Source organism: Borostomias antarcticus, assembly GCF_949987555.1.
Source record: "Borostomias antarcticus genome assembly, chromosome: 8".
NCBI classification, from domain to species: Eukaryota; Metazoa; Chordata; class Actinopteri; order Stomiiformes; family Stomiidae; genus Borostomias; species Borostomias antarcticus.
This window is the reverse complement of record NC_140241.1, coordinates 5867816-5893535: the sequence shown is the minus strand read 5'-3', so window position 1 is coordinate 5893535 and position 25720 is coordinate 5867816. Positions and strand designations below refer to the sequence as shown.

Here is a 25720-nt window from a genome sequence, read left to right as displayed (position 1 = left end):
GCTTAACAATAATGAATAGACAGACAATAATAGACAGGGTGCAAGAACAAGACAGGACAGTGCAGAGACAGGACAGTGCAAAATATATAGTAGCGCAGGAAGCAAAGGGCAAATAGAATATGGATATGGAATATAGATGTGCAATGTTTATATACAATATGTGCAATGAGTTTATGTATGTGCAATGAGTTTATATATACAATATACGTTATATGCGTTGTATTTATATATGTGCAGTGAGATCCTATGTACAATACAATAAAAGGTAATGTGCAAGTAGTGATGTAGAGTCAGAGGGGGACACAGTCCTTGTTGATGAGCTCCTGGTTGTTTTTGGCCACCCCAGGACAGCCGGTGGTCAGTCTCCCGCCTGGAGGTGGACTTGTCCCCCTCCGAGATGTCACGGTATACAACTTATACAACAAACGTATTACAACCTAGTAATCTTGCTTTCCAGGTCTATTTATCCAATATTATCGGTGATGACATTTCAACGTGTTCTCTGTTTGGTCCACTTTTACCATTTTACATCAAATAAAGTCTCTTGTACTCTTAAAAAATGAGTGAATTTCTCCATCACACAGATCTCTTCTACAATGCCCAGCCAGTGCTCCAGAGACTTAATGGAAAGTCACTATTATTGTCTTCTTGCCTCCCCAAATGAACCTTGATATCATTTTATCCCACTCTGTGTACTGGTTCTGTGGTACTATCACTGTCAAAGTCATTCACTGTCAAAGTCATAAGAAGCTTTGATTGCTTCATATTAGCCTGCTTTATACTTGATATTAGCTGGATGCTTGTACTTATTTGTATTTGTGTTATGTTGCAAAATTACAGTACTGTATGTTTAGTGCTACTGTGAAAACATCTCATAAACATTGGAACTGTGTTCTAGTATGCAATATCTTACATATCTAGGTACGACTTCTATTCCCACCCTATTCTCTTTTAGCAAATGTGCCCAATGTAACCATTGTTAATTATGACATCATAAAGGGCAGATTGTTGTGGAGTTGGTTATATAGAGTCGTATGACTGGGTTGTCTGCAAACGGCTGTGTTGTGGCTGTACTGTCTGAACTGTCTGAAGTAGGCACCTGGACCTGGAGAAGCATCCATACATGGATACAGAGGGAGGCTATGCGTCTTTGCGCCTGGAAAATGAGAGGCTGCGCCAGGAGAATGATGACTTGAAACTGATGTTGGGTTTAATGAAAGAAAACCTAGATCTGAGATCCAAAGTGCACAACTCCAGTCTGACTAGCGACACTGTGAAGGAATCGACAGGTAACTAAATAAACATACTGTAATTAGGTGTATGTAAGGAGCTTCTGCCTCTAGATGTCATCCATCTCATACTACAATTTGGGAGGTATTTCATTAGATTGCAACTTAATCCATGGCCCTACCCAGCCTCATAATCCAAAAAGTATGTACAGTATGTAATCCAAATAATAATGAATATTCTGTCACAAAACGGTTTGCTCTCCAGGCAGAAAAACAACACTTCAGTGGAATGATACCCTGGATGAGAGCAGATTCAGAAAGGACTTGAATGCCAAACCGGCCCACAAAACCTCCTCCCCCATTAACCTGACGTCTGTGCAAGTAGAGCACCCCAAGAGCTCTATGTGCACAGACCCAAGAAGAAATGAAGACTTGGCAAGCTACTCTCAGTCTTACTTGTCAAAGAAGGTGGAAGGTCAGTGGAATCAAAAGACTGTCAATGCCATCTCATAAGTAAAATATACCTTATATCCTATTGAATTCTTATTTTACTCATCTGCATACAAGCTCTACTATAAAATGACCACTTTCTTACACATAGGCCTATACTTTAAGACAAAACAAATATGGTGTCCCATGATTTTACTTTTCTGTATGTTTAAATTGCCTTCCCATATACAGTACAGTGTATGATAGATACCACAATTTGTATGTGTTTCTTGTCTTAATGTGGCTATATTTCAGGTATAACATATAAGTATCTAGGACTGGAATGAGGAACAGATTAGCACTGATAAGATAAGGACAAGCGATTACAAGAATTCCAATGTACCTGTACCCGTACTTGTTACACATGACAAATACTGTTTCTATTCATTCTATTCTATTTTATATTGCTTTTTATGGGATATGTTACCTTTTTTTTACAATTATGACGATAATGTTAATATCAGAATAGAATGCAATGTGATATAAAGGATGAAAATGACTTGACTTGAAACAATATGCACTAACACAGATCCAGAACGGTTGATGGGGGAGATTGCCTTCCAGCTGGATCGTAGGATTCTGTCCCACGTTTTCCATGGCCATCCCAGATTCTACGGGTTCACTGTTCCCAATGTACAAGACAAAATCATACAGGTGGGAGCACTTAATGAGGAGTTTGTGTGTACATTCGGACACTGCTATTTTCGTACATCCATAAATGTAAAGCGCCATGAATTCATCACTATTTTCTCTTCATGTCTAGCCAGTTTAGAAAAGAGGTGTTCCATAGTGACTCATTCAGTGACTCAACGATTTTAATAAAAGCCACAGAGTCAGGTTTCTCTAGTCAAATGAGCTACAGTACCTGTATGTTGTTTATTTCAGGCTCACCTCATTTCAAGTGGTGGGGTCTTTTTGTTTCCAAAAATGATAATAGGCCTATTGTTTTGACATGATACCTCTTCTAATCTATTCACTCATGTAGGCCAATAGTAAGAGAAACCCCAATGATTGCTTCCCCTCTCTTTGGCTACAGGTCACCACACACCCTTTGACAGGAAGAGTAGATGAAGTATATCGGCTTCAGCTCTCTCAGCATCACGCTGGTCTTATGGACAGATTGAACCAACTTGGATATAGAATATCATTCCATCCTACTTTCACTGAGTTTATCATCAACACCTATGGGGTCCTGCAGCAGAGGCCAGATTCACACACTACCCAGGAACTAGGCTTCAACAACCCAGACTTCCTGCGGAGGGTGATTATCAACGCAGCCCCTGTCAAACTGCTGAAGGACCTACTGCTCCTGCTCAGCTGTCTCTGCTACATGGCCAGGCAGGACGGCAAGCCCCTCTTCCTTTGGTAAACAGGACCAGCGGGCAGACTCAAGGCTTGTTCCATCGTGCTTATTCAATAAACGCCCAATAGGCACTGAATTCATATGTGACATATCTTGCACTTAAGACGGTTGGAGCTTCCCACGCATTGGGCCTAGCCTTCTCAGTGACTCATGCACCTGTTTTTCCTGACACCATAGCTGACATGGTGCAAGGAAGAGCATGCAAAGTAGTTAGGCTAATTCATGGTGGTATTTCAATGGTTTGCTTTGTCCACAATGCTGTGACCAGTAAAACATACTTTAGACTAGCATCAACAACAAACATGTTGAACCATCTGAATAGAATAGAAAGTTTATGTGCCATGTGTAACAAGAATGTGTACAGGTACATTGGAATCACTTGTCCTTACAGTATCTAATCAGTGTTAATCAGTTCCTCATTCCAGTCCTAGGCACTCAGCTAGACAAAGTTTCCCAAACTGGTGCAGACTGGTTGAATCTGATATAATGATATAGCCTACTGTATAGTATATGCCATTCAACAGATGCAAAAGAATACCTGAGGTGAGGACTGTGTGGGTTTTAAGCAGCTACAGATGTGTGTGATATTGAATATGACTGAAAGCTATCCTCAAGCTCACATGAGAACTGATATCAGCAGGGCAGACCCCTGTACCGCGTGAACGCGCTTTGGGGTTCACGCGCCACACATATCGAAATACCGGTGCTAGCAGACAAGCTATGTCTAGAATAGATACTGGCTACTACATAACTATAAATAATAGTAGCGAAATACTTTACATGCTCACGTTAAGTTATCTACTTGCAAAAACACCTCAAATTTAGCAGCAGACCCCTTTCTCGACCGACGCAGTGGAAAAGGCGAAGCGATCTGTCAGATTACAGGTAACATGAATTTAGCACTAAGGCAGTCGACTAGCGTTAGTTTGCAATCTAACAAGCTTTCTGCACGGATGTTATTATTAGATTAGCTATATGTTAGCTAACTACAAGTTGGTCTGACTGTAAGTTTACAAACAGTCGATAGCTAATAGCTAAGCTAGTCAGATAGCAAGCTGAAGCTAGCTAGATTAGCCTAGCTGACGTGAGTGTCAATATCAACAGGCACGAACTTCACAGCCACAAAGCCAATAGATTTGTGCACCACGTGGGGTCAGTGTTCATAATAAATGTAACAAGCTTCAATAATTCATGATAATGTTGACAGGTGAGTGCGAAAGGCTAGATGTGCTCCCTATGACTGTTCGGGTAACTAACGTAAACGTTTGACACATTCTGGCCAGCTAAAATGTGTTGTATTGTAGGAACGAAGGAGATCCACTTGTCACTCCATTCAGATGGTGACTGCTGGATTAGCTGGGACTGAGTCAGACACCCGTAGCTATATACGTATTTCTTTTCTAGTCCTCCTTTTCTGTGCTCTTGGCCTTGCATGAGCGCGCATTAAACCAATGTAATCTGCCTTTACTCAAATAGACGCACCAGCTGTCACTCGCTCAGTATCATGTCCGATGATCTCCCTGAAAATGCACTAGATAGCCTTACCCACAGACCAACGCGCTAGGCTACAGCTGGGGATAGGGAGGGAGCCAGAGAGAAAGAGGGAGTTTAGTGACTGCCCCCAGAGGGAATTGGAAAGCTCTTGGAGCTTTTCCAGTTATTAATCTACATAGTTTATGAACTCCCATACGGCCAGGCTATATATAGGGTATTTTTTAGTTTTGGTGTGAATAACATTATCTATCAATTTAACAATGTTTGCAGTAAAATATTTTCATACAAGAATCCATTTCATATATGGGAGACCTTAGAGATTAGGAAAAACATTCTTGTTTTGTTCTACCTGCATGCAGGGTATCTCACAATTTTAGGGTCACTAGCCTAAATATGGCCTTTTCAAACTGAGCTTAGTTGTTCTGCGTTGGCCTGGTTCTGCATCGTCCTGGTTCCACCATGGTATAATACAGTAAGTGGATCGAGAAACTCTGCTGGTGAGGACAGTGTGTCAATAGAGATGGCCATGACCAGTATGGTTCTGGTTAGCCCTGGTCCAGGTCAGTATACTATTCGGGGCTATACCCAGGTATACCACCCTGCCAGTGACCATTCATTATGCTATAGACCTTTTTCACTCGGTCTACATTACCGCACCTACAGACATTATTTCGTTACCCACCAAGTAAAGACATTTTTTGAAAGACAAAAACCTTTTCTCCAAGGTGGCTACAGTTGTATACAAAAATACACCTTTTATACAAAAATATTTTTTGCACTTAAATATCACATACACCGATATTCACTAGCCTGGCTTTGCAAACCTGATCATGTGATATCTCTCCACAACAGATCACATGATTAGGATTGCAAAACCAGGCTACTGGATACCATAATAGCTGAGAGGATAACAGTGGATATGTGCTTTTTAAGTGCAAAATGTTACATCTTATATAATACGGTAAAAGGTGGGGGGCTACAACTGTAGTCACCTTGGAGAAAAGGCTTTCATCTTTTGAAAAATGTCTTCACTTTGGTGAGTAATAAAATATTATTGTCTGTACAAGCGGTAATGTAGAGTGAAAAAGTCTATGGCGCAATGAATGGTCCCTGGCAGGGTGGTATACCGGGGTATAGCCCCACATAGTATACCACCCTGGTCCAGGGCTAGGTTCTGGTCAGCACAGTAGTTTGAAAAGGATAACAGTCAGCCTTGTGGTTCATTCTTCATCCGAGGGAGTTAATTAATATGTCAAATTAAGTACTTTTGATTAATGGAAATGTGCAAATCACCCCCTAAATGTTTTTTGTGCTCTTGTTTTCCTTGTAGATTTAATCGGAGCTCTATAGGCAGTTGTGACTCATGATGAGAATGTGGTTGGGGTGAGGTGGACTGGGAGCCCTGATGCTTGTTACCCCAATAGCGCTCTAACGTGAGAGAGGTGGTGAGGCATGGCCTTGCGTGAGTCTCCGTTCTCCAACTGTTTCGTGGAGGGTCTCCATGCAGTCGGCTGGGGCCTCATCCTGCCTTGCTTCTGGTTCCTGGACCGCCTTATCGCCGTGTGCCTCTCCACCACCCTGGAGCGCAGCCAGCGGCTGGAGCAGGAGTGCTACCTCCACCCTCTCAAGGTTCTCTTCGGCTCCATCGTCTTCCTCGCCCTCTTCCTCGTCGCCGCGCCACTGGCCTTCCTGGGGTTCTTGCTCTGGGCTCCGCTCCAGGCCGCCCGCAGGCCCTTCTCCTACCACCGCCACCAGCAGGCTGCATCATCGCCCGCGGAGGAGAGGATCCTGGGCTTCGAGCTGGAAGGGAAGGCCACGTTTGGGTTTGCGACCGCCAACCTGTGCCTGTTGCCAGACAGCCTGGCGCGCTTCAACAACCTGGGGGACACGCAGCGCCGCGCAGCTGCCATTGGCCATAGCATCGCGCAGGGCGTGAGCCGGCCGAACATCCGCATCATGGTTGACTCCCCTAGCAGCTGTAGCACTCTCAGTCCTTCAGTCAGCTTTCTCCCCACTGCCCAACCCTCCACATATGGGGCCACGAGCAGCCGGCCCCAGTCTCCGGTGACCCAACCTCCAGGTGGAGACCTAGCAGATGTAGAGGTTCCAGCGACCAACTCTAGTAACCATGCTGTGTTCGTGCTCTGTGAGGACACAGAAGAGCCCTCCCCCGCGCCTTGTCCGCCCGCCCCTGTGGACAACACCAATCAGAACTCCAACCAGCAGGGGCAGAGGGGCCACCGGAACCCTCCGAGGGTTTTGCGCTCTCAGGGCCTGGGTCAGAGCCATGATTTGCCCTGGGAGGTGTCCACACTGTTCCCAGCCAATGTTGACATGCTGTGCCTAGAGGAGGTGTTTGACAAGAGGGCTGCTATGAAACTAACGGAGGCCCTTTGTCCTCTGTATGGTCACATACTCCATGATGTGGGCATCTATGCCTGCCACCCACCAGGCAGATGCTCCTCTTTTAAGTTCTTCAACAGTGGCTTGTTCCTGGCTAGCCGTTACCCGGTGCTAGAGGCTCAATACCACTGCTTTCCTAATGGCCGGGGGGAGGATGCACTGGCAGCCAAAGGCCTGCTCTCTGCTAAGGTGCCATAGCCTTTACTTTACTTAAATATCTGTCTGACACTGTATGCAATTATTCATGGCTCACTTATTACAATTGCACCATTTTAGTTCAAAATACCTTCTTATGAACTATTTGACACTATGGATATGATACAACACGTAATTGGATGAATTAATGATGTGTTGGGGTTACCAGGTGTTGATTGGTCAGAATCCGGAACAGAAGAAAGTGGTTGGCTATTTTAACTGCACACACCTCCATGCACCTGAAGGCAAGTTATTGTCAAGTCATGTTCATTTTTGCTGACCAGTACTAGACTCATGTATTGTGTCCCTAACAGAGTTCTAGAGAAGAATTGTAATTGTGCTGTGTGTGCTCTGTGTCGCTCTAAACAGGGGAAGGAGAAATCCGCTGTGAGCAGCTTGACATGCTCACCAAATGGATTGGTGAATTCCAAGCGACTAACAAAAAGTCTGATGAGGTGGTTGTGTTTGATGTGCTCTGTGGGGATTTCAACTTCGACAACTGCTCACCTGGTGTGTGTGTGTGTGTTTGTTTGTTCACAGATCAATTAATTATTGAGATGTTTCCAATCAAGTGCAGGTAACTGAAGGCTGTTTTGTCCATCTGTCTTTTCGTCTGTGGTTAGATGACCGACGGGAACAGGAGCACAGTCTGTTTCAGGACTACAGAGACCCCTGCAGGGCAGGACCTGGTAAAGAGAAGCCCTGGGTGATCGGTGAGAGCTACAGTATATTATCTCTTTAGACTAGGGGTACATAAAATAAGTTGAGAAAGGTGAAATAGTCCTTTATCTTCCGTCTTCCTGTGCTTATCCAGGCACTCTGCTGCAACAGCCGACGTTGTATGATGAAGACGTAAGAACACCAGAAAATCTTCAAAGGTACACGTATTCAGTGTACATTATCGGAATTTGCCAACAAGTATAATTCCATGGTTGGCACTCTTAGTCACATACTGACTGTGCTATATGCAAAGGTTCCTGTTTTATACTCATCTGGATATAATGTATACCTTTCTTTGTTTGTTTGTTTCTATTCAATTATTTCAATATTCAGCTCTTCAACTCTTAATACTATTTAGTACTATGTAACCTATCTAAACTGCAGTAAATATTATGACTGCTGCCAGCAAGCACACACATTTTCTTCAGGAAATGTACCTTTTCTAGTTTTCAATCACATTTGTTGGAGCAAGATTGTTCTATCCATTATCCTATCGCTGTGTAGGACTCTGGAGAGGGAGGAGCTCAGAAAGCAGTTCATATCCCCTCCGGTGGCGGGGGATAGCAGCCCCATGGTCTACCCTGAGTGTGGCCAGCCCTGGGTGGGACGCCGCCTCGACTACATCCTGTACCGTGAGAGCTCCATAGCCAAGCATTGCCGAACAGTATGTGTCCCCAATGCGTCTCCCTTACCTATCATCTCCTCTCCCCAATCTTCTCCTCCTCCTCCACTGCCATCTCTCCATGAACGGAATTTAAAAGGTACCTTGTGTCAGTCGCCATGAACAGTCTTTAGTATGTGTATATCGAAAAGTTCCTACACCATGGCAGACAGTGATCCTGGAAAATATTGCTTTTGTTACTGTGCTACAGCAAAAAATGTGCCCTTATCTCTACTCTTTAGGAAATAGAGGAGTTTACTTTCGTGACTCAGCTTGCTGGCCTAACCGACCACATCCCTGTCGGACTGAAGCTGAATGTGGTCCTGGATGCTGATGGCGCTGATGACGGAGAGCTAATGTGATGAGAAATCGAATGTTGTGTGTGTGAGAGAGAGGGGGAAAGGCGTGTACACAATGCACCACACTACACAGGTCCAACTATGTGTTGACGACATACTACTTCTGAGCTTATCACGGTGAAAAGGAATTGACCAATGAAAATACTGCAGGTGGGGTGGGCTGGCCTTCACCCTCCCAGAATGCTAATGTTGTAATTGTTGAATTAAATACAATATTGATATAGATTTTTCTGATGCTGTGGAGACCAAATTCCTGTAGTGCAATAACTTCACTTAATCATGTATTGTATCAATGTGGGCATTTTCAGGATTAAGGCATTTATACCTTTTTATACAGTGACCGTTTCTTACTACGGTAAATTGGTCAAAATATTTTTATATTTTTACGGTACTCTATTATTTCACTCAGCAGTCACTCTATTCTTTCACTATGTATTGCATACATGAATGTCTGAAAATAAATTACCTCACTGAATTTTAAATGTCTAGTCTAGTGTCTTGTTACATTGAATGTTGATTGATGCTCACTTCACAATATTATGGTGAGGGGGCAAATACTGAATGTGATAGACATAAGTGCCCATTGCCCAAGTGTTTTTGCAGTGATACATTGACTAAGCTAGTTACATAATCTCTGATATTGTCTGCTGTCCACTATGATATAGAGCATCCAAATAAATTCTGTATACAGTAGCCTACAGTACATGTCTGATTCAGTTCAGTATGTCATCTTGCCCAGTAGGTGGTAGTAAAGCATTCGCAAGAAAGCAGCAAAGAAATGATCCCAACCAATGATCGTTCAAGAATTCTTAGTACTTCCGGTTGTTAGTCCTTGACAAACTTCCGAAACATACCCATGCCTGGATAACCATGATAAGATACAATGATGTGTAACGTTATATTGAATTGTTCAAACCGATTTCTTTCCGTGGTATTCAAACATAATAGTAAACTAACGTGTATCGGTGCTTTTAATGGCACACGTTTGATTTCAAATACTCGATGCACGGGATCCCTGTATCGTTCATGTCTGGCTGCCCCTCATCATCAGTACTTGTCTGCATGTCACCACTACAGAATGACAAGATATTTCTCTGATCTGCTCACAGAGGACAATGTTTCAAAGGAGAACAGCCCCCGTAAGTTTGAACCACAAAATAGGCTATGCAATCCATATGCAGTGAGTACATGTCAATCCATATGCAGTGAGTACATGTCAATCCATATGCAGTGAGTACATGTCAGAGTGAGTACAGTAGGCTAGCTTTACATTGTCATTGTGTAGGCCTACTACTGTCATTTGTGAGTCATGATAACATTTGGTCTTACAGACGAACAGTGTTTTCATACTTCTATTATATGCTTTGATATCATAGTTTTGTATGCTCTATGCTGAATGATTATCTCTCCTTGCCCACAGAACCCCTTCAGGATTTCAACATTGATGTGCTGGTGTCTCTGCTTCGTCAGGAGAATGCAGCTGACGTCTGTGTCATAAAAGTTCCAGAGGAGGTCAAGTACACAGACTACTTTATCGTGGTCAGTGGTTCTTCATCAAGACACCTTCGCGCAATGGCTCTCTATGCCATAAAAGTGGTAATTTATATTTTGGATAATCTGTAACGATGCTATAGAGGGTTTTCACGGCCCGTCATCCGTTGGCCATGTTGGAGGTTGAGCTACTGAATGTAGATAGCTAGATAGATCAATAGACAGGTAGATAGACCTATCTATCTACCTATCTAGTTGTTAGCCTAAACCTGAGCTTACACCTGCTAAACCTAAGCTTTAACCTCCAACATGGCCGGCCGTGAAAACCCTCTATAGCGTGTGCATTTTGAGTATCAGTGTTTGGATGGCATCTATTCGACACATTTCATGTGTTTGACTTCACAGCACAAATTTATGAGGAAGGACGGGGATCCACACGCCAAGATTGAAGGGAAAGATGCAGAAGACTGGATGTGCATTGACTTCGGTATGGTCTGCTCCTGAGTTCAGATGTGTAAATGACTGTATCAGGGTAAGGGGATGTGATGTTGTGTTTAGGACTGTTTTATTCTTACTACTTGTCTCTCTTCAGGAAGCATGGTGGTCCACTTTATGCTGCCGGATGCCAGAGAGTTGTATGAACTGGAGAAACTGTGGACTCTCCGCTCTCTTGATGAGCAACTCAGCAGCATGCCTCCTGAGATCCTCCCAGAGGACTTCATGTATGGGGCTGAGGTCACCAAATGACTCAACAAAGAACACTGTATGGACATTTACTGATACAGCTTAGAATGAAGATGGAAGACACCTGACTTATTTAACATGTTCAGTTAAGCCTGTGCATTGAAATTGTACATACATGATAGAGCCATATGATGCTTTGGTCAAGTTATCACACTTGATTAATGTACAGTTCATGCTTGTTGAAAGTAAACCTGCATTGATACAGGCAGGAGCTGCAAATAGGCCACCAGTTGTTTGGACCTTTAGTATGTCTCACTTTAATTAAAGATATAACATGATGTTTTTCCTCCTTACACATCTGTTGTAGAGAGAGACCATAATTTGGGACATTTTCATTTAGCCAGTACCAGATATTGAGATATTGTAAGACATGCAGCAACGGGCAGAATCGTCATGCCACAGAATAATGCTTGCAAGAGTTGTGTGAAGAATTAGTCAAACATTAACACCATCACTTTTTTATGGACTGGACTAGCTGAGTAGGCTATCAAACTAAACTTTAAAAGCTTACAATTGTGCATTACAATATTTTTTTTACAAATAGTCCGTCAAACTGTATTCAAGTCATACATAAATGTGCTGTAGCCTACATAGAAAGTAGAAGAGTAATTTAACAAATTAAGTAATACAACTAACAGTAAAATAGTGCACCCATAGTTTTGTATTAACTTTGTATTATAGTATACATGTACTTTGTTCACTTAACAAGCCCTAGAACTTAAAATGTCTCAACAATTTCGCCCACTATTTTCAATTATTTTTACGTCACTGCTTTTCAACTAGACATCCTCTATGTGTGTTAACATCTGACTGTTGACTATCTGCGATATATTCTTTGTCACTAGGCCTATATGTCAAGTCAGGTCATTTCGATTCAAAGTGAACTGCTGTAGCGCCTATCTTAAGTGTAACTAACTACTATTTAACGAACTATATTTTCTAAACGGTGGTTCTAGCTTGTGCAACTTTTAAGTGCAGCTTTTCCGAAATTACCCGAAACTAATTTCCCACGAGGCAGCAGGAGAACCCTGTGTTCCCATGGTTTAGCCTCACGCGCTCATCCCGAATCAATCAACGAACAAACAGGTGAGACCAGACGGTTAACTGTAAATTAAGATATTACATCTTTGGTACTTTCAGGTTCACTTATAAAATACAAAATTAGCCACTTAAATTGGCGTACTCAATGAAAACTGTTCACCTGCCCGCTTTCATCTTTGATAGAGTCATAAATCCTAAATTTAGCCAGGCACATGTGGGCACATGTAGCTAGCTAGCGTTAACGTTACAGCACTAAGCAGTTTCAGGTACCAGGGTTTTGACTATTGTTGCTGTTGTATTTCAATAAAATGCCATTTGATAGTAAAATATCCGTTAGACCCACTAATTCATAGATTCTTTGCCTAGACAACTGATCCTGTGATATTCTTTGTCCTGTGTTTCAACACACTCATACCATAATCATGGACCAACCCAAAATGGACCAGCAGAAAAGTGAGTAACTTTAGCTATGGCCTTGCGATTATTACAAGACTGTTTGTAGTTTTTCATGTAATTATGGTGTTGAACACACCATAATTTCCCATTTAACATTAATTCTACCTCTATTTTATTTTAGTGGAGCTGGTTGTCGTTACCCACGTTGTGGATGTCATCACATTTTGGGCACAGGTAGCCTACACGTGGCTCACATGATTAGAATGATAGAAAAGCAAGCAGAAAATCAATTTATGCGCAGTGAATGAGCATTCGTAAAAATGATGTTTTGTTTTTGTAGAATGTAAATGAAGACCAAGCAATTGATAGAATGAGCAACATTTTGGCAGCCAAGTGTCCAGAATATCCAGCGTTGGTTGGGGCTCCTAGTTCTCAGAAGGTGAGGGAAGGAACCAGAGGGCTACACATTGAATGTCTAGGATTGAATTAACAATAAATTGCTATAAAAATTTAATCTGTCTGGACATGAATTGACATCTCTCTTTTGCCTACTGCAGATATATGGGGCATTGTTCTCCGAGGACAGCTGTTGGTATAGGTGTAAGGTACAGCAGCAGACTGATCATAAGGTGAGGAGGCATATTTCAGAGCAGGGTAGTTTTATGAGGACTTGTATCAAAAGTACCCTGGGGTTTATGCCAGTTCAACAACCATTAATGGAGTTAACCGTTTCCATATTTAGGTTACTGGCATGGAGAAACAGTGGTTGGACCAGTAAATTAGAATTGTGACCACCCCTTTTTGTCTGATTTAAAATTAAACTCTAAACCATACTGTATGTAGGTCTAGCTTTTACAGTTGAGGAAACACTGCTGTTGTACTGAGGGATTTGATTAAAAAGAGACTCAATTAAATATAGGCTGCCTCCTTTCTGTACAGCTCCATGTCTCCTACATTGACTATGGGAATACTGAGGTTGTCAGTCGATCATCTGTTGTCGAACTCCCAGAGGATCTACAGTTGCCACCTTTGGCCAAGAAGTACAGGTTCTGGGGTTTCCATGTTTCCAGTGATCATGACTCGTCACATTTCCAGCAGGTAATATCTTATCGCCTATCGGTTAAATTCAGGTACATTTAATGATTTGTCTACAGTGTTTTTCAAGACATTGTATCCTGCTAAATATATGTTAGAAGTCTTCATCTTTGGCTGACAAAAATAACCTTGTTTCGCTGTGCACCTAGGGAAAAGCATTCTTGCAGAATTTGATCTTCGGGAAGAAAGTTCGTATCCAGAAGAAGTCCGTCTGCTTTGATGGGACAATCCTTGTCCAGGCTTTTCAGGGGAACTTGGACATTGGTGAAGAGCTTATAAAGATGAAGTTTGCCAAGCTGAGCATCCCAGAGAGCCCTTTGTGTCTGCGGCCCCACCAGGACACCCCTGCCCACTGGGTCCAGCGTCTGCTGGAGAGAGGCCAGGGGGAGGGAGAGATGCCAGTGCCACCGATGTGCATGCCGGAACTTCGCCCCGTTTTCAGTGACCAGATGCCCCAGTCGCTGAAGTAAGACATGGTCTAGAGAAAATGGCAACAGCACTAAGATCAACATGCTCTGTAGTCAAAATCGAACTGAAACAGTTGCCTGGGGACCTGCTGTTATTGCATTGAAATAGTTGACTTTTCATAATGAAAAATGGTGTCTGCTTGTGCTCTGGATTACCTGATGCAGCTGGTATGAGGGGGCTATCCTGATAGAGGAGCCGTCTCTGGTACTTGGCTGATACTGCTCTCGACTGTTTACCTCTGAGACCAATCCTCTGCTATCAGAGCTCTGCACGTTTATTTACGAGCAACTGCACTGCTGGGGTGTGTGTGTTTTTTCCTTTTCACTTTGAAATGAGCTGTCTCCTAGTGTGAAATGGTATTAGCATCACATAGTTCCTTTGGGAATTTAGAAAATAACAGCTTTGTGAGTGGAGATAAGGTCCCTTGTGTTTAGCCTATTTTGTCATGGTTTTGAAATGGAATATAATGGCAACTAGAAAAAAAAAGACTCCCTTTTCAGTGTCAGTTGGGACTGCAAATTTTATGTGTCCTTTCTTAAGAGCATGGGAAGGGTTAGATTAATTTCAGATTGTTGTTCTAATTGCCAAGAGGCCTATTTCTAACCATCGGAAGGACAAGAGATCAATTTTGCTGTGATGGTTTCTTCCTAGGGAGAAAAGAACCGTCACAGCCCCACAGCCTGCCAACCAAATCAAGATGAAAATGGACCTGGACCTTATGGCGGAGAATGAAAGACTGAAGGCAGAGCACGATGTCCAGCAGCAGATTACCCAGCAGAAAGAGAAAGAGCTGAGCGACACCCTCTCAGAGCTCCAGGTGGTTCTCTACATCTGGTCATTGCCATTCACAGCAATTCTATATACAGTTGGATGTGAAATGATGAATGTTGCACCTCATATGTTGTCCTATACAGATATGTCCATAAATATTTGGACATTGACACAATTTTCATAACTTTAGCTCGACACCACCACAATGGATTTGAAATGAAAAAGATATGCTTTAAGTGCAGATTCATTTCAAATTTAATTTGAGGGTATTAACATCCAAATCAGGTGAACGGTGTAGGAATTACAATTTTATATGTGATCCCTCCCTTTTTAAGGGACCAGAAGTAATTGGACAATTGACAGCTCAGTTTTTCCATGGCCAAGTGTGTGTTCCCTTGTTATTCCATTTACAAGGAGTAGATAAAAAGTCTAGTTAAACTCTCAATATGAAATCCAAAGAGCTGTCACTATCAGTGAAGCAAGCCATTATTAGGCTGAAAAATCTAAACAAACCCATCAGAGAGATGGCAAAAACATTAGGTGTGGCCAAATTAACTGTTAAGTACGTTCTTAAAAAGAAAGAATGCACTGGTGAGCTCCGCAACACCGGAAGACCACGAAAAACAACTGGTGGATGACAGGAGAAATGGATGGAGAAAGGAAGGAACTGCTCCTGATCCAAGGCGTACCACTTCATCAGTGAAGTATGATGGTGGTAGTGTTAGGGCATGGGCATGTATTGCTGTCAATGGAACTGGTTCCCTTGTATTTATTGATGTGAAAGCTGACAAAAGCAGCAGTATAAATTCTAAAGTGTTTCGGGCAATATTGTCTGCTCATATACAGCCAAATGCTTCAGATGTCATTGGACGGCGCTTCACAGTGCAGATGGACAATGACCTGAAGCATACTGCGAAAGCAACCAAAGGGTTTTTCAAGGCAGAGAAGTGGAATGTTATGCAATGGCTAAGTCAGATCACCTGACCTTAATTCAGTTGAGCATGGCTTTCACTTGCTGAAGGGAAACCGCTCAAAGAACAAGCAGGGGCTGAAGAGAGTTGCAGTAGAGGCCTGGCAGAGCACCACCAGGGATGAGACCCGGTGTCTGGTGATGTCTATGGGCTGTCACTGACTGCAAAGGATTTGCAACCAAATATAAAAAATCACAATTCGATTTGATTGTAAGTTTGTCCAATTACTTTTGGTCTCTTAAAAAGGCACACCTGCAAACTGTCACCTTTTGGCTACAGTCACATTTTATGTCAAACAGGGTAGTTGAAGTGAATCTAGAGGTTTTTAATTTTGTATGTTGTCACCTTTTCCCTACTCAAGAGTTTGCAGGTCTGAAAGGAGTACCACATAAAAATGTATCCCTTCACCGTTCACCTGCTTTGGATGTAAATGCCCTCAAAGCTGAAAGTCTGCACTTAAAGAACATTCAATGTTTCATTTCAAATCCATTGTGGTGGTGTACAGAGCAAAAATGATGGAAATTGTCAATGTCCAAATATTTATGGACCTAACTGTATGTTGGCATGGTTACAGAAACTGAAGGAGAAGGCAGCGAAATGTACAGAGGATGCAGAGAAATGTAAGGAGCGTCGGGACCAATTAGAAGACCTCGGGAAACACATGCAAGATGCAACGCTAGAGATGCAGGTGAGTTTGTGAGTCTGTATGCAAGAGTTGACACCATTGCCACATCACAATAAGATGTCAAAACAATTAAAACAATGTATAGCTACATTATCCAAGCAATTAATCCAAACAATCCCACTTTATACAGTACATGCACATTTTTGCAGCAGGTCAGATCAGTTTTGTGTTAGACATGAATTTGTCCTTAATTCTCTTACCACTTTTGCTGTTGGCAGGGTACCAAGTATGGAAGTGACATGGTAGTTCAGGTATGGAGGGATAGGGTTGGTAAATCAGTGTGTAAGGACACAAAGATATCCACCGTGGTCCGAGTTCCCATTAGCTGCTCAGTCAACATGTTGCCTGTTGTGGTGTGACTGAATGACCGTGTGGTGTCGGTTAATGTCTTCTCTGTGTTTAGGCCCTGAGGGAAGAGATGCAGGCGAAGGAGAAGCATATGGATACGCTTTTGGACTCTGCCGTGTCTGAGCAATTCTGCCGGCTGGCAGAGAGAGTTGATTCTCTGAGGGGATTGAGGTACTTGAGTCAGACATTGACATTGCCTGATGATAATTCATTCTTAGACTTTTAACATTGATGTAATAGCATGCATGACCCCTTTTTGAATCAACACTTCACACACTGAGCTGTCCTTAACTTCATGAATTCATTGTCATGTCCTCTTTTTGTCATTGTCATGTCCTCTTTTTGTCAATCAGAGAGAGGAATCCAGGTAACACAGATAGTGGCAGCCTCATGGAGGCTATCAGCACTGTCATTAATGACAGCGTCTCTGCCCCTGTTGCCATGGAGAAGTTGGAAGTGGCATGGAAAGACTACATGCAGGCCCTGGAGGAGCTGAAGGCGTGTCAGACGGTGAGTTGCCATCCTAATCATGTCCCATCAGAGTACAATTTACTTTTCTGTGAAATGACTGTATTTTGACCTCAATTGTGCAGGAGCAGCAGTTGGGGGATTTGATAAATAACAGAAACAATGTGCGGATTGTGCTGACAGCCACAGTGGAAATGTTCTTACAAGAAGCAAAGAGTTTGCCTGTCAGAGAGCGCTTGGAGAAACTTGAGGTACTGGAAATGTCCGAATCTGTCTGACTTCTGACATCCGACTTTATTTTATTTATTTATTTATTTTATTCAAGTGTCTGAGAAGTTTGGGTTATTCTGCTTGTAAATGATAGTACGGGTTTAGCAGTGGGGGCTGTCCTAATCAACTGAATTGGAGGTATTTAACTATACCCGATACTATATTTACCACTTGTCTTGACTTACCAATGATTGCGCCACACAGGAGGTGAGCACCTCGCTGACTGAGGTCTTTGGTCCGTTCTCAACGGCGGATGTGGGAGAGCATGCCTTTGAACAGTACTACCAGTGGAAGACCCAGAGCCACCAACACACCAGTAATGTTCAGGATGAGACTGACAAGGCCCTCCATGACTTGTGCACCTGGTCTGAGAATGTTGGCAAGGTACATACATTTTGTAACAGGGCTCAGAATCAACCCAGTAATATTGCATTTCATGCTAATATTCGTTCTGTTCAGTTTTTCTGTCTGTCCAGCAAAACAACGGTGTCTGTGAAAGACCTGACAAGTGGAGTAAGTGACACTCTGAAGCGGGCAGAGTTGGCCGTGTGTAAAGAGCTGGACATGTCTCAGTCAGTGGGGGTGAGTTTGGGGTTTCTCTGGCCTTTCATTCAGTCAGTAAGTGGTGCATATCGGTGTCAACCACATGTTTAATTCTGAATATGTCTTTAGGAACTGAACAACCAGGGCAGTATGTTTGTGACCAATGCTTTCCACAAAGTGATGCAGCACATTAAGGATGAAAAGAGGGTCCTGGGTGATATCATGGAAAAATGCCAGATGAACAGAAAGGTGAGAGAATTGGTGGAGGGAGATCTATTAATGCCATCTATGAGGCAACGTCACAATTTTTAGACCAATAGCCCTACATGGCACAATGGTCTCGGTGTGAACTTAATGAACCTACTGCCTGTTAGTAGGATAGCCTCCTCCAGCCCCCTGGATATTGTTCTCCTCTTAAAGATGTTTTAGATCCTTAGGTCAGCTATTGTGTCCCCTGGCTACCGTGAGAACCCTGAGGCCTCTCGGGTCTTCTGACCAAGGCCTTCTTGCTGTCCCAAACTCCACATTAAACACCAAGGATGACCGGGCATTTGCAGTAGTGGCCCCCACCCTTTGGAACAGTCTTCCCATAGACAGTAGAAACGCAGTGTCAGTGGATGGTTTTAAGAAGGTGCTTAAAACCCACCTGTACTGCAAGCACTTGTCTATGTGATGTTATATTAATACCTCTGTTCTTATCTGCCTGTTTCTTTATGCCTTCTGTACAGTTTTAAATATTTTGTTGTTCTTATGTCTTTTATTTCTTTTATCCCGATTGTGTAACTATTTTTTTTGATAGTGTTGGTGGTAACGTGTATGTTTACCTATAATTTTAAATTCTTTCTTTGTACAGCACCTTGTAACCTTGGTTTTAAAAGGTGCTTTATAAATAAATTGTACTTACTTAAAAGACAGAAATCAGTCTTGTCGCAGCGTGGCTTTAATACATCCCCTCTCAAGGGCTGGCGTTAATAGATCCCCCTATGCTAAATTATAGACAAAGTATCTATCCATCCTCCTACGCTAAATGCAACAAACCCCTGATTTGTCCAGGACTAGTGTTGTGTACACATTGTGTGTTCTGCCAACCTACCAACTCTCTCCTCCTCGTGTTCAGTTTATGGAGGACATGCAGCAATGGCAGGAAGGCAGCCCGAACATAGACCATCTCGTCTCCATCAAGAAGACCAGCCGCGGGCTGAGGTCCCTGCTGAGGTGGAGGAAGGTGGAGGAGGGCGTTCTGGAGGAGGTGAAGCTGGGACGGGGATGTTCAAGAGGAGTATTGTTTATGGAGGGCACAAGTGAAGGAGGTGAAATGTTTGGTTGCCATCATCAGCTAGCACACCTGTGATCCTGTGCAGGCTGAAGAGCTGGACCTAACAGAGGTACTGAAGAAGAAGGAGGAGATTGCCGAGACCAGAAAAGCACTTTTCCAGGAAATCGGCCATGAACAGGAAGAATATGTACATGCTTATTCACTTTCAAACTACAGCATTTGAATATTAGGTCAGCAGTTAGATGGTGATGGTCATCACAGTCACACATCCATACCATCTGTGATGTTCGTCTTGTAGCGGAAGCTCAGCGCTCTGGTGGAGGGAGGCTTCCCGGAGCTGCCCCTGCTCTTCCCCGAGGCAGACGTCACCAGCTTCATGGTGAGCTTCCCTGTGAACTCAGAGAGCCCTGTACACCAACGCAAGCACCAGAAAGCTCTCAGTTAAGCAAATATGGTGTGTCTGACGGCTGGTCTGATGGTTGTCCCGTCTGTGCAGAGGTCTGGAGGACTCCTGGCGAATGGTCTGGACAGGGACATGTTTGATGCTGAGCCCATGAGAGATCTGAGCGGCCGAAGGCCTCTGGTGTGCACCGAGTTCCAGGGACAGAAGGTCATACTAAAGGTGCCTTCTCACTCACACAGTTATAGTACAGTCTGAGTTGTGATGTGTTGATTGTTGAGCCAGTGAAGACGATTTTCTGTCACGATAGTTTTCTGAATCTGAATATGTGTGCGAAACTATCCCACTCTTGACGCATTGTCAACCAAACGCTTTCAAATGGGGAAATATGAGGATAGGTTTTCATTAAACACATTCAAGTATGAAAAGCTTGATATCACCTGCATACGGGCTTGGACTTCTACATGGTTAACTGTCACTTCGTCCCCCAGAGCTACACCGTGAATGAGGAAGTGGAGGCAAGGGTGCTGGAGAAAACCACTCAGTTCCACCGTGCCAGGACGCAGAGTGAAGCAGACTCTGGGCTACTCCCGCTTCTGGCTCTGTTCTTGAGCAAGGTACTGAACCCTTTCCTGCTCGCACCCTGGCATTCCAAAAGAAGTGCGTCTCTGTGTCTTCTCAGTAAGAACGTCGCATTCTACCCGTTTGGCTGGCTGTTGATGTCACCACTTGCTGTCGACCCTTTTCTTGCAGTCTGATCCACTAGTCTATGTGATGGTGCCATACCTGTACTCCCCAAGCGGGAGTCTCAAAGCTGTTCAGACGGTCAACCCCCTTACCGCTGCTGTGAGTTCTCTCAGATGGGCTGAACATATACCTCTCTCACTCTGCAGCTCTTAGAAATAGACACACTGAGGATACGTGACGTGAAATGAAGGAATGAATAGTTTATTAATTCGTTCAATGATTCATTCATTCATTTTTGGAAATCAGTATCGATACCCAGCCGTAGTATTTGTGTTGCATAACTTGGCAGTCATGTAATTAAGATTACAGCTAAAAAAAAAAAAACAGGTTTTAGTAACACTAACCGAATCGATATTGAATCGAATCAAATCGAATTGAATCGAGATAATCAATTCTGAACATTGTGAATCGGAATCGAATCGATTCTTGAAATTCGAATCGATACCCAGCCCTATATGTGACTATTCTCTTCTCTTTGCTGTGGCTCAGCGGTTGATTTGGGGCTGGGGATGTCTGTCTCGCAACAGGAGGTTTGCCAGGTGATGAAGGGAGTGGCCCAGGGACTACAGAGGCTGCATGGCGTGGGCATCATTCACGCCTCGCTCAACCCCAACAACGTGTTCGTCCTCAACCGACAGCAAGGCCTGGTGGGAGACTTCGACTTCACCAAAACACCCGTGAGTAAGCTATACTGGCGGTTCGTGGTGTTAGATGATTTATTTTCAAGAACCCCCACAATTGCGGATGTGGCTTGGCTTCCATTACTTCCGCCCTAGCAACAGCGCAGGGTTTTCTGTGGCGGGTGTTCGTTTGTTTGTCTGTTAGCAGGATTACGCAAAAACTACCTTCGATTTTCACAAAACTTGTGGGAAGGGTGTAGTATGGGCCAATTTAGAATCCATAAAATTTTGGAGTGGACCGAATCACGGTGCAGGTCCACGGGCCGCCCAAACACGTCCGGCCATTCACCGCCATTCATTTCTTGGACCAGGTTTATGCAAGAACTACCAGACTGATTTTCATGAAACTCTGTAGAGGGGTGTGGCCTGGGCCAACTTACTGTAGAACCCATTACATTTTGGAGCAGATCCGAATCATGGGGCGAGTCCATGAGCCGCTCAAACACAGCCGGGCCGGCTATTCGCCTCCATTCATTTTTTTGACTAGGATTACACAAAACTACCAGACTCCTTTTCATTAAACTCGGGGGAAGCGTGTAGCATGGGCCAACTTAGAACCCGTTAAATATTGGAGAGGATCCGAATCATGCGGCAGGTCTACGAGCCGCTGAAACATGGCTGGCCATTCACCACCATTCATTTTTTGGACTTTCATTCATTGTCAATAGGGGGAATTGAAACAGCCATATCTCGACACCGAATGTTACAAAGATAGAGTTTGGACTGGCATAAAGCTCTCGACCTAACATATTTCCACTCCTGCGCCTGCACTGTACCAAGTGGCTTGTCTTGTAGCTCTTGCGGTCTGTTGTGTTGTTTTTAAGTGTTCTCGTTAGTGTCCTCATAATCGACTGTGACTACAACTTCAGGTAATGCAGTATACAAAGCAAGCGCTTCTCGCACTGCGATCGGCTGCTAAAAACGGATTTAAACACCCTATCCCAGTGGAGCTAAGGGAGGCGTACCGCGGGTGCAGAGCTGGAGCTAGGCTAAAAGCTAAGCTAAAGGCTAAGAGAATAAAATACGAGCGCTTTCAACACCATCCAGCCTCTGCTACTCAGAGAGAAGCTTGGACAGATGGGAGTGGATCCCGCCTGCATATCCTGGATCACGGGAAGACCACAGTTCGTCAGGTTGGGGAGCTGTGTCTCTGGAACGGTGGTGAGTAGCACTGGTGCTCCGCAGGGGGCTGTGCTGGCTCCGTACCTGTTCACCTTGTACACATCGGACTTCACGTACAACTCTCCTGCCACATTCAGAAGTACTCTGATGACACGGCTATTGTGGAGTGTGTGAGGAAGGGACAGGAGGCGGATTACAGGGACCTTGTGGGAGCTTTCAGCAGCTGGTGTGAGAGGAACGGCCTTCTCCTGAACACCAAGAAGACCACGGAGATGGTCGTTGATTTCTGCAGGTCTAAGCCACCTCCGCTGCTGTTAACATCAAGACAACAAGCTCAGTGCTGGGGAGGAGCCTGGACACAGTGGGGGCCGTGGTAGAGAGGAGGATGCGGACCAAGCTGCTGGACATCATGGACAATGCCAACCACCCTCTTCACCGCACCCTGGTGGGGCAGAGCAACAGTCTCAGTGGGCGGCTCATCGCGCTGCGTTCGAGGACCGAGCGCCACAGGAGGTCCTTTGTCCCAATAGTCATGAGGCTGTTTAACAGCTCAGTTGAGGGCAGGGGCCTCTGACCTGAGCTCACCTGACCCCCTCCTCTGACCCCCCCTCTCCTTTCGTGTGCAATTTATTTACTACTGACACTTTATTAATAGTTTATTACTCACTTTATGCACTTTACATTTTTATCAGGCTCACATTTTATGACGTCGATTGATTGAATTTGCCATTTGTCTCTTGTGTTGTGTATTGCTGTGTCGTTCTATGTTGTAGTAATAATAATAATAATACATTTTATTTATGTAGCGCTTTTCAGTAACCCAAAGTCACTTACAGAGATGTAGGTAAGAGCAAAAGAACAAGCAACAGGCATGGAACAAGCAACAGGCAACAGACAATAAACAAAGCAGAGATATTGAAGAGCAGGAGCAGAGATATTAAACGGCAGGGGCATGAGGTAATACAGGCAGAACCAGGATGGATAGACAGTAGTGAAAAGAACATGTACGGTGATGATAACGGGGTAATATGGCCAAAACAGTAGGCTACAGATAATGGCAGGATGGCTGGGGTGGGTGGAAAAACAGGGAGGGTTGGGGGGGCAGAGGGAGAGAGGGGCAGGGGTTTAGGGATAGAGGGGCAGGGGTTTAGGGATAGAGGGGCAGGGGTTTAGGAGGTGAATAAGGGTAGGGAAGGTCATAGGCCAGGGAGAAGAGGTAGAGGTTTTTAGCCGGGATTTGAAAATGGGAAGTGAAGGTGAAGCTGACAGGCTGGGGGAGAGAGTTCCATAGTCGGGGTGCTGCTCTGGAGAACGCTCGATCTCCATAGCTTTTAAGTTTGGAAGGGGGTACGGTGAGGGTGAGAGTGGAGGAGGATCGGTGGGCTCGGGTGGGGCGGGGGGTGGAGAGCTTTGTAGGTGAGGAGGAGTACTTTGAAGTTGATGCGTTGTTTGATGGGGAGCCAGTGGAGAGTGTGGAGGTCAGGGGTGATGTGTGACCGGGACCGGGTGTGGGTAAGCAGGCGGGCAGCAGAGTTTTGGACCATCTGGAGTCTGTGGAGGGAATGGGAGGTAATGCCAGTGAGGAGGGAGTTGCAGTAGTCGAGGCGGGAGGAGATGAAGGCGTGGATGAGGGATTCAGCGGCAGAGGGGGAGAAGCAGTGTCTGATTTTGGCGATGCGGCGGAGGTGGAAGTATGAGGTCTTGATGATGGAGCTGACGTGTGGGGATCAAAGGAGAGGGTGGGGTCCAGGATGGCAAGGTTGCGTGCCTGGGGGGGAGGGAGTGATGGTTGAGCTGTCGATGTTGAGCGTGATGGGCTGCATCCTTTTTTTTTTCTTTTTTTTTTTATTGCCTTTGGCATTTTTTGGACCTTAGGTAAAAAATGCAGTTGCCTTTTGACTGGTTTTGTGACTGGAGGCATGTCTTCATCTGAGGATTCCGGTTTCTTTATCCTCCTGAAGGCCGCCTTAGTTTCTTTGCAGGCTTTTTTTTCAGGAGCAGGTTTCTCTTCATCTGAGCTGCTGTCCTCTAGAGATTCTTCTCCTTTTGGGCGGAGGGGGGCTTCAGCATTGAGCGGAGAGAAGCGGGCTGGGGGGTGGACATCCTCCCTACAGGAGCTAGGTCCCGCCTCTTCTGAGCTGCTGTCCTCAGAGAGGTCAGAGGAGTATTCATGGGACGTCGGAGGCTGGTTTACGAGTGGCCCCATGTGACTGGTTGAAGAGGGTGGTGAGGTGGGGGATGAGGACGGGGAGGCAGGCCTTGGTTAGAATTGTTGGGAGGGGGTCAAGGGAGCAGGTGGTTGTCTTGGAGGCGGGTATGATGTCAAGCCGTGTGTTGTGTTGTGCCGTGAGCTATTAGATACGTTGAATTTCCCCAAGGGGATTAATAAAGTATATCTATCTATCTAAATGCAGCAATATATGCCCTGGTCGCGTGCGCGTGCTCAGAGCCACAAAATGCATTCACGGGTGGTCTGTGCTTTCTGAGCAACATTTCTAGTTATTGTACCCAAACGACTGGTGTGTCTGCGGTGGTTCTAGGAGCAGAGGGCTGTGGACAGCGGGAGGTTGGCAGGTTCACTCCGCCTAGTGGCCCCTGAGCTCCGCCAAAGCTCCGCCCCCCCATCTCCAGCCTGGGACGTGTTCTCATTTGGTTGTCTCATGCTCTGGGTAGGAGACGATGTCGCATTCATTTTCATTCATCTAATCAAAATGTAATCAGACATGACCAAGATGCAATCACAGTTCATTAATCATTAAGACACAGCCTGACTTGCAATCAGCACATTTAACGCTAGTTTGTTTCTGCAGCTTCACGTCCCAGAATTCAATGGTGAATTGATGGCCCTGGAGGGATTGAAATTGGTAAGTGAATCAAAAGCAACAGCAAGCCCATTGCGACTTTGGCGGGACTGGGAGATGCATTCCCAATTACTTCACTCCCATCGTTTCAAACTGAAGCCCTGCACACTGACAGCCACCCATTGCTGCTATTGACCAATACCATTAATGTTACTGTACCATTAAAATTACTGTCTGTTGTGCATCGTCTCTGCCAGGAGCCCAAACTCCAAGCCCTGCTTCCTAAACTGCTGGCGTTTGAAGGGAGGTTGACTGCTACTGAGATCCTGGATGACGTCTACTTTCTTTAATTATGTTACGTCGTAGGGTGTGTTGTCCTGTTCTCCCCTGTGCCAGTGACCAGTTGTCCTACTTGGTCGGCTCTCCTTTTGAGGCCCTTTTGTTTTGTTTGGTTTATTATGCTTTTAAAAAAAAAAAAGAAAAAAAAGTT

The 25720-nt window shown here is 44.4% G+C and overlaps 4 protein-coding genes across 4 annotated transcripts; all 4 read left to right on the top strand.

The window, feature by feature from the left end:
- Positions 1-1123: 1123 nt before the first annotated feature.
- LOC311312194 (speriolin-like protein) lies at positions 1124-3087 on the top strand (the record flags this gene model as incomplete). Its single annotated transcript, XM_084442067.1, has 3 exons — positions 1124-1289; positions 2248-2372; positions 2755-3087. The coding sequence occupies 3 exons, from the start codon at positions 1124-1126 to the stop codon at positions 3085-3087; spliced, it is 624 nt and encodes a 207-aa protein (XP_084298193.1).
- Positions 3088-3773: 686 nt separating this feature from the next.
- smpd5 (sphingomyelin phosphodiesterase 5) lies at positions 3774-9323 on the top strand. The gene is made up of 8 exons (XM_084441696.1): positions 3774-3966; positions 5906-7167; positions 7343-7418; positions 7543-7683; positions 7797-7886; positions 7988-8051; positions 8398-8557; positions 8797-9323. Exons 2-8 carry the CDS (start codon positions 6028-6030, stop codon positions 8914-8916), a joined length of 1791 nt encoding a protein of 596 aa, XP_084297822.1. The 5' UTR covers positions 3774-3966; positions 5906-6027; the 3' UTR covers positions 8917-9323.
- A 515-nt stretch (positions 9324-9838) lies between these two features.
- malsu1 (mitochondrial assembly of ribosomal large subunit 1) lies at positions 9839-11380 on the top strand. The gene is made up of 4 exons (XM_084442754.1): positions 9839-10052; positions 10334-10452; positions 10810-10891; positions 10997-11380. The coding sequence occupies exons 1-4, from the start codon at positions 9992-9994 to the stop codon at positions 11149-11151; spliced, it is 417 nt and encodes a 138-aa protein (XP_084298880.1). The 5' UTR covers positions 9839-9991; the 3' UTR covers positions 11152-11380.
- Positions 11381-12611: 1231 nt separating this feature from the next.
- On the top strand, positions 12612-25580 carry stk31 (serine/threonine kinase 31; the record flags this gene model as incomplete). Its single annotated transcript, XM_084442066.1, has 26 exons — positions 12612-12642; positions 12767-12819; positions 12926-13024; positions 13143-13214; positions 13525-13683; positions 13830-14146; positions 14800-14965; positions 15941-16027; positions 16465-16578; positions 16794-16826; positions 16979-17094; positions 17277-17433; positions 17517-17642; positions 17866-18045; positions 18121-18243; positions 18334-18453; positions 19322-19453; positions 19566-19667; positions 19779-19859; positions 19977-20102; positions 20372-20497; positions 20634-20726; positions 21155-21304; positions 24970-25098; positions 25240-25293; positions 25488-25580. 26 exons carry the CDS (start codon positions 12612-12614, stop codon positions 25578-25580), a joined length of 3039 nt encoding a protein of 1012 aa, XP_084298192.1.
- Positions 25581-25720: the final 140 nt, after the last annotated feature.